We start from the raw sequence: 8,357 nt of genomic DNA, 5'->3' as shown, positions 1-8,357 counted from the left end.
TTTCCTTCCTTCCCCTTCCTTCCTTCCTTCCCCTTCCTTCCTTCCTTCCTTCCTTCCCACCTTCCCCTTCCTTCCTTCCTTCCTTCCTTCTTCCCTCCCTCCCTTCCTTCCTTCCCTTCCTTCCTTCCTTCCCTTCCTTCCTTCCTTCCTTCCTTCCTTTCTTCCTCCCTCCCTCCCTCCCTCCCCTCCCTCCTTCCTTCCATCTTTCCTTCCTTCCTTCCTTCCTTCCTTCCTTCCTTCCTTCCTTCCTTCCTTCCTTCCTTCCTTCCTTCCTTCCTTCCTTCCTTCCTTCCTTCCTTCCTTCCTTCCTTCCTTCCTTCCCTTCCTTCCTTCCCTTCCTTCCTTCCTTCCTTCCTTTCTTCACTCCTCCCTCCCTTCCTTCCTTCCTTCCATCTTTCCATCCCTTTCGTTCCCTTCCCCTTCCCTCCCTCTCTTCCTTCCTTCCATCCTTCCTTGCAATAACCCTTAGACTTATATACCGCTTCACAGTGCATTCCAGCTTTCTCTAAGCGGTTTACAGAGTCAGCCTCTTGCACTGAGCCAGTGAGAACTGAACACCTAGCTGTGGGCAGAATTAGCCTGCATTCTAATCAGAAGGAAGGAAGGAAGGAAGGAAGGAAGGAAAGAAGGAAGGAAAGAAGGAAGGAAAGGAAGGAAGGAAGGAAGGAAGGAAGGAAGGAAGGAAGGAAGGAAGGAAGGAAGGAAGGAAGGAAGGAATGAATTGCACTTAGACTTATATGACACTTCACAGTGCTTTTACCGCCCTTTCTAAGCGGTTTGCAGAGTCAGCCTCTTACCCCCCAACAATCTGGGTCCTCATTTTACCCACCTCGGAAGGACAGAAAGCTAAGTCGACCTTGAGCCGGTCAGGATCGAACTTCTGGCAGTGGGCAGAGTCAGCCTGCAATCCTGCATTCCAACCACTAGGCCACCACGCCTCCTTCAACCCAAGGTGGAAACCCTCTTTGGAGTAAACCTGGTGGAGGAGCCCATGTGGGCCGAGATCCAAACCGGGCCAACCTCCTTCTCTTCCTTCCGCAGTGCCTCTCGTCCGCAAACATCTTCGAACTGGTAGGGAAGACCCCATCTGCAGAGGTCAACCTCACGTCCGCGGAGCTGCTGACCTTCTCGGCAGGGCTGGTCTTCTACTTCTCTGACCCCGTGGCCGCCTGCGAGGCCGTCGCTCGGAAACACTGGGTGCCTGAGGTCCACGACTTCCAAGCCAAATTCCTCAACGGGAGCCCGGCGGCCGGACCACCCAACCTGGAGAAGGTTGCTCAGCAGATGCTTCTCATCCAAAGGAATGCCGAGTCCGTCGAAAAAGAGGAGGTAAGGGGGGCCAGTGGAGGGGCCACAGCTGGCGTGGACAGATGCCCCTAAATGAGAGAGGCCCCCATAGCAGAGGTGGGAGCCGGCTGGTTTGGACCGGTTCTAGGGAACCGGTAGCAGAAATTTGGAGTAGTTGGGAGGACCAGCCAATCCCACCTCTGACTGGCCCCGCCAACCCCCCATCTCTTCTCTGCTTCCCATGGAGTCAAGGCTAATGGGTTGAGTCCCCTTGGGTTGCCCTGCAGAGGAGAACGGAGCTGGAAAGCAGGTCAGTGGGGTGGGGAGGGATTGGGGATTTTGCAGTATATCCTTCCCCTGCCACACCCACTGTTCTATTCTATTCTATTCTATTCTAGTCTAGTCTGTCTAGTCTATTCTGTTCCATTCCATATTTCTATTCTGTTCTATTCTATTCTGTTCTGTTCTGTTCTGTTCTATTCCATTCCATTCCATTCCATATTTCTATTCTGTTCTATTCTATTCTATTCTGTTCTGTTCTGTTCTGTTCTATTCCATTCCATTCCATTCCATATTTCTATTCTATTCTATTCTATTCTATTCTATTCTATTCTATTCTATTCTATTCTATTCTATTCTATTCTGTTCTGTTCTATTCCATTCCATTCCATATTTCTATTCTGTTCTATTCTATTCTGTTCTGTTCTGTTCTATTCCATTCCATTCCATTCCATATTTCTATTCTATTCTATTCTATTCTGTTCTATTCTATTCTATTCTGTTCTGTTCTATTCCATTCCATTCCATTATTCTATTCTGTTCTGTTCTGTTCTATTCCATTCCATTCCATTCCATTCCATTCCATATTTCTATTCTATTCTATTCTATTCTATTCTATTCTATTCTATTCTATTCTATTCTATTCTATTCTATTTATTCCATTCTATTCTATTATCTATATTAAAGAGAAATTACCACTCAGGCATCATCACAAAATCTCCAGAACCGTAAAGCCCACAAACTTGAAATTTGGCCTGTATGTTCCTCTTGGCTTCTAGGGGCTGACTAAGAAAGGATTTTTTGAAATGATCATCAGAGCATTAGTAATTCCTATATTATTATTATTATTGTTGTTGTTGTTGTTGTTATACACAAAAATGACAGTATACACAGCAAACGGGATAACCATGCTGGGCTTCGTATCACAAATCACTAGTCGAACACTTCCCAAATGTTTAGGACTGCGTGATGTATCGGCGGATTATGCGAGCAGATCCCAGTAAGGTGGCCTCCTGCAGCTGACCAACGGGGATCTTGTCAGCGCCAATTGCTTTTAAGTGCTTGCCTAGGTCTTTAGGCACAGCAGCACCCAGTGTGCCCAGTACCCCTGGAACCACCTGCACCGGTTTATGCCAGAATCTCTGCAGTTCAAATTCTCAAGTCCAATTATTCTCAAGTCTCTATATTATTATTGTTGTTGTTGTAATGACGAGGCAGTCGAGTCGTTTGATCATGAACAACTGAATCATGATGATCTTTATTGGAGTCTAGTCTTGCATTTAATACCCATTTTTAGTAATCCTCCAACCTTGGTTAACTTTGGTTACTGCTTAACTTTCGTTACGGTTTAGCATAGCAATCCATACAATTAATTATCTCTAGTTAAAGTCTTCCTCTCTGACTTCCTCTCTCTAATCCTCCTTTAGATTAGTGACTTTGTTTGCCTGAGTTGTATTTGCTTGGAAACATTCTTTATCTGAGGTTTGCCATCCGAGGTTGGAACATTCCTGCAATTACAACTCCTCTTCTTCTTCTTCTTCTTCTTCTTCTTCTTCTTCTTCTTCTTCTTCTTCTTCTTCTTCTTCTTCTTCTTCTTCTTCTTCTTCTTCTTCTTCTTCTTATTATTATTATTATTATTATTATTATTATTATTATTATTAACATGCTCTAATGCTAAGGGGTTCTACTCCCCCTCCCCACCTGGAAAGAAATATCTTCCAAATGCAAAACACAAGCAGAGGAGAGGAGTTTTGGTTTCATAGCAGCAGCAAGCAGCTTTAGTATAGAACAGTTGAGCTAAGCCACGCCCAGGCTCCTTGCTGTCTCTTTCTAGCTCACACAGCAAATACTCTTTCAGTTTCCAAACAGCCCTCCACTCTCTCACACACTGACCAGGACACTAGCCAGGTGAATAACGATGGATGCTGGTAGGCAGAGGCAGAATTTTTTCCACCTTATTTTCCTCCCCCCCAAAACTAAGCCCCGCCACACAGTTTCGTAGAGAAGCACCTGGGTATCCAGCTCGTCTTAGATAGGATTAGACATACCCAGCTCCCTCAACCATTAAGAATTAATGGAATGTATTAGTCACTCTTCGTCCGTAGCTGGAAGAAAAATCATGGCTGAGGAAAGGCGGAAGGCCAGACTAAGCTTCTGCCCTGCTCTTCTCCGCTCCCCAGGCCTGCGCAGAAGTGGACGAGATCCTTAAAAGCAGCAACTCGGTTAGCCACCACGTGGCACCAGACCCAGCCAGGAAGGTGTTGGCACTCTTCTCCTATCACGTCTTACGGGGAGGCTGCTTCCGTGCGCTGCCCCACGAACGCTACTTTCTGGAGTACATTTTCCAGCACTACAGCAATGGGACTCAGAACCTCACACTGGCAGGTAAGTCTCCAAGCTGCACACCTGGGTGGGAATGAGAGAGAGAGAGAGAGAGAGAGAGAGAGGCTAAGGATTTGTGAATGCCTGTCTTAAGGAACATCAATTCCCTACATTCTCCTTATTTTATTTGATACGAAGAACAGTTGCAGGATGTGGATTTGACTAGTCTAGATCCAGAGGTCCCCAAATTGGCCACTTTAAGACGTGTGGACTTCAACTCCCAGAATTCTCCAGCCAGCATAGAATTCTGGGAGTTGAAGTCCGCCATTCTTAAAGTTGCCAAGGTTGGAGACCCTTGCTTTAAACCACAAGCTTCACATATTCACATAGCCAGGATGTGCAAAGCATGCTTTAATAATGCCAGGGAGCCATTTTAAGATCGGTGGACTTCAACTCCCAGAATCCCTAGCTACGGAATTCCCAGCTATGCTGGCTGGAGAATTCTGGGAGTTGAAGTCCACAGGTCTTAAAGTGGCCAAGGTTGGAGACCCCTGTACTAATCTATTCATTTGTATAACTATTTCATGACACCATCTCTACTTGAGGGACAAAGCCATGGAAGTGAGGTATAAATAACAATAGGCCTGGGACCCTCCTTCTATCTATATCAGCTGAGCAATCTTGGCCACTTTAAGACTTGTGGACTTCAACTCTCAGAATTCCCCAGCCAACCATGTTAGGAGCTGAAGTCCACTGGTCTTAAAGCTGCCAAGGTGAGACACCCAGTTCTCCGTCATGGCTATGGTTGAAGAGCTAAAACAGACTTCACCAACAGGGTGGCCTTGAGTTCATCTGGCCTTCAACACTCCCTAGTCAATGTGGCCACAGGTTTAGGAGACACAAGTCAAGCTCACGAGAGACTGTAGTTTGATGGGATTGTAGGCCACCTTTGAAGGAACTCAAATAAAGAGGTTAGGACTGTCCTCCCCACAGGTGGACTCAACTTGCATGATTCTTTGGGTCAGGCTACTTCAAGCCTTGGAGGGCTGCTTTGCGGCCAACAGATCTGGAGGACCTCAAATTGAGAAGATGAGTGTACAAGAGCAGGTAGGGTGGGAAGGATGTACAATGACCTTTGATCTTTCTGGATTTGTAACAGGGTTGGCCAAGCTAATGGTACAGTTGGAGGTCAGTCCGGGGAGAAAACATGGTGGCCATGGTCATGACCATGACCATGACCATGACCACAGTGACCATGACCACAGTGACCATGACCATAGTGACCATGACCACAGTGACCATGACCACAGTGACCATGAACATGGTGGACACACACACGATGACCATGACCATGATCATAAAAATGCCACACACGGTCACCCGGATGGCCACGATCATGGAGATCATGATCATTCGGACCATCACCATGGCAATGAAACGGACCATCACCATGGCAACGAAACGGACCATCACCATGGCAACGGAACAGGCCACCACCCCATGGAGCCCCATGGAAACAGAAGTGAAACTTCTCCTCCGGTGCGCTCAAAACGAAGTCCAGCAGATGTGGAAGAACAAGAGGGCCCTCGGAACATCTGGGACACGGTGAGACATGTCCTTCTTTAACCCTGCCATGGTCCTCGAGGTGAGGCCCGCTCCTTGGTCACCTGGATGGGTGGGTTTGGTTGCCTGTCACTGGGAGGAGAATGGGGATGCTCCGGCTGTTGCTCTGAATTCCACGGGGAAAAAACCGCTGGGTTTGGGAATTTGTGTAGCCATGAATTGAGCGCAACAGTGGCTGCACTAGGGAAGCTACCTAGCCAGGTTCTCGGAGAGGCTCTCTGAGCATGGTTGTTTTTTCGGAGACCTTTCGTGACCCAAACTAGGTAATATCAGGGGTGGGATTCTACCACTTCTCACCTATTCGCTAGAACCGGTTGTTAACTTTCTAAGCAGTTCGGAGAACCGGTTGTTGGAAGAAATTACTGGGCTAATCCTGTAAGGAAGGCAGGAAGGAAACATTCTGGTGTTGCTTACAGAAACTGCCTCTCCGTTAACCCTTATTATGTTCTTGGCAGGACTAGACTTCCTGTCTCAGGAACTTTTCTGGAGTTTTTTTCCTTCCTTTGCTGGCACTTCGCTTGTGTGGAGTGACCATTCAAAGTTACAATGGCACTGAAAAAAGTGACCTATGACCATTTTTCACACTTACGACATCATCCCCACAGTCATGAGAGGCCAGGCGAGGAGATGCATGCCTCGATGTGAGTGATATTGAGTTGGCCACACCCAGCCAATAATATGACCGCCAAGCCAAGTCCACTCAGCCACATGACCACCACGCCATAACCACCACCTAAGCCACGCCCATAGAACCAGTTGTTAAAAAAAATTGAATCCCACCGCTGGGTAAAGTCATTAGTGCATCAGCCTTCATGGGATCATGAAACATTTGAGAGAAAACAACCAAGATAAGAGAGCATCAAGGAAGGGGAAGGGAAGAAGGAAGGAAAGAAGGAAGGAAGGAAAGGGAAGGAAGGGAGGAGGGAGGAAGAAGGAAGGAAGAAAGGAAGGAAGGAAAGAGGAGGGAGGAAGAAGGGAGGGAGGGAGGAAGGAGGGAGGGAGGGGAGGGAAGAAGGAAGGAAGGAAGGAAGGAAGAAAGAAAGAAAGAAAGAAAGAAAGAAAGAAAGAAAGAAAGAAAGAAAGAAAGAAGTGTGGGTGGTAGGAAGAAGGGAGGAAGGAAGGAAGGAGGGAGGGAAGGAAGAAAGAAGGAAGGAAGGAAGAGGGAGGGAGGGAGGGAGGAAGAAGGAGAGGAAGAAAGGAAGGAGGAGGGAAGAAAAATGGAAGGAAAGAGGGAAGGAAGGAGGGAGGGAGGAAGAAGGGAGGGAGGAAGGAGGGGGGGAAGGGAGGGAAGAAAGAAAGAAGGAAGAAGGGAGGGAGAAAGGAAGAAGGGAGGGAGGAAGGAAGATCACTGATGATGTTAGATGGTTGGGTAATAAAACATCTGCAAACATCTCCTTGGAACTGCTGGAAGGATTGTGTTCTTACACTGGAGACAGATGACACAAGACTCCACACCCATTTGCACCATTCAGGGTCATAGGACATAGACAAACCTCCAAGTGGCCTCAGCGGCCCTCCAAAAGGATGCAAATGACCTTGTTTTTTCTTTTGAAGATGTTTCTCTTCTCATCCAAGAAGCTTCTTCCGCTCTGGCTGGATGGTGGGGAATGGGAGGATTTATACTCCTTGCAGGCAGCTGGTAATTTTTGTCCTTTTCAGAGAGACGTTGAGGCCTCTTGGAGGTTTGTCTGTGCCCTCAGGGTCACCAGAGTGGTGTCTCCAAGTGGCCTCAACGGCTCTCTGAAAAGGACGCAAATGACCAGCTGTCTGCCAGGAGTATAAATCCTTCCCTTCCCCACCATCCAGCCAGAGCTGAAGAAGCTTCTTGAATGAGAAGAGAAACGTCTTCAAAGAAAAAACAAGAAAGTCCAGTTGCCTCCTGAAAAAAAGCACCAGCCCTTCAGCCCCCACAAGACAAGTGTTGGTCACTCAAGGACCTTTCTTTCTTTCTTTCTTTCTTTCTTTCTTTCTTTCTTTCTTTCTTTCTTTCTTTCTTTCTTTCTTTCTTTCTTTCTTTCTTTCCTTCCTTCCTTCCTTCCTTCCTTCCTTCCTTCTTTCTTTCTTTCTTCCTTCCTTCCTTTCTTTCTCTTTCTTTCCTTCTTTCTTTCTTTCTTTCTTTCGTTCTTCCTTCCTTCCTTCCTTCCTTCTTCCTTCCTTCCTTCCTTCCTTCCTTCCTTCCTTCCTTCCTTCCTTCCTTTTTTTCTTTCTTTCTTTCTTTCTTTCTTTTTCTTTCTTTCTTTCTTTCTTTCTTTCTTTCGTTCTTCCTTCCTTCCTCTTTCCTTTCTTTCTTTCTTTCTTTCTTTCTTTCTTTCTTTCTTTCTTTTTCCTTCCTTCCTTCCTTCCTTCCTTCCTTCCTTCCTTCCTTTCTTTCTTTCTTTCTTTCTTTCTTTCTTTCTTTCTTTCTTTCATTCTTCCTTCCTTCCTTCCTTTCTTTCTTTCTTTCTTTCTTTCTCTCTCTCTCTCTCTCTCCTCTCTTTCTTTCTTTCTTTCTTTCGTTCGTTCTTCCTTCCTTCCTCTTTCCTTTCTTTCTTTCTTTCTTTCTTTCTTTCTTTCTTTCTTTCTTTCTTTCTTCCTTCCTTCCTTCCTTCCTTCCTTCCTTCCTTCCTTCCTTCTTTCTTTCTTTCTTTCTTTCTTTCTTTCTTTCTTTCTTTCTTTCTTTCTTTCTTTCATTCTTCCTTCCTTCCTTCCTTCCTTCTTCCTTCCTTCCTTCTTCCTTCCTTCCTTCCTTCCTTCCTTCCTTCCTTCCTTCCTTCCTTCTTCCTTTCTCTCTCTCTCTCTCTCTCTCTCTCTCTCTCCCTCTCTTTCTTTCTTTCTTTCTTTTCCCAGGTCTGCCTCAGCCCCAGCGA

General features: G+C 46.2%; 1 protein-coding gene across 1 annotated transcript in view; it reads left to right on the top strand.

Annotated features, from left to right (window-relative positions):
- SLC39A4 (solute carrier family 39 member 4) overlaps window positions 1-8,357 on the top strand; it is a 24,240-nt gene that overhangs the window by 6,509 nt on the left and 9,374 nt on the right. The window contains exons 2-5 of the mRNA XM_087928722.1: window positions 1,042-1,329; window positions 3,747-3,951; window positions 5,048-5,493; window positions 8,338-8,353. Coding sequence (XP_087784848.1) covers window positions 1,042-1,329; window positions 3,747-3,951; window positions 5,048-5,493; window positions 8,338-8,353 — 955 coding nt within the window. The remainder of the gene's footprint in view (window positions 1-1,041; window positions 1,330-3,746; window positions 3,952-5,047; window positions 5,494-8,337; window positions 8,354-8,357) is intronic.

This window comes from Pseudonaja textilis, chromosome 3 (assembly GCF_049901715.1).
Source record: "Pseudonaja textilis isolate UNSWEBS1 chromosome 3, rPseTex1.2, whole genome shotgun sequence".
Taxonomy (NCBI): Eukaryota; Metazoa; Chordata; class Lepidosauria; order Squamata; family Elapidae; genus Pseudonaja; species Pseudonaja textilis.
This window is presented reverse-complemented; position numbering and strand designations above follow the sequence as displayed.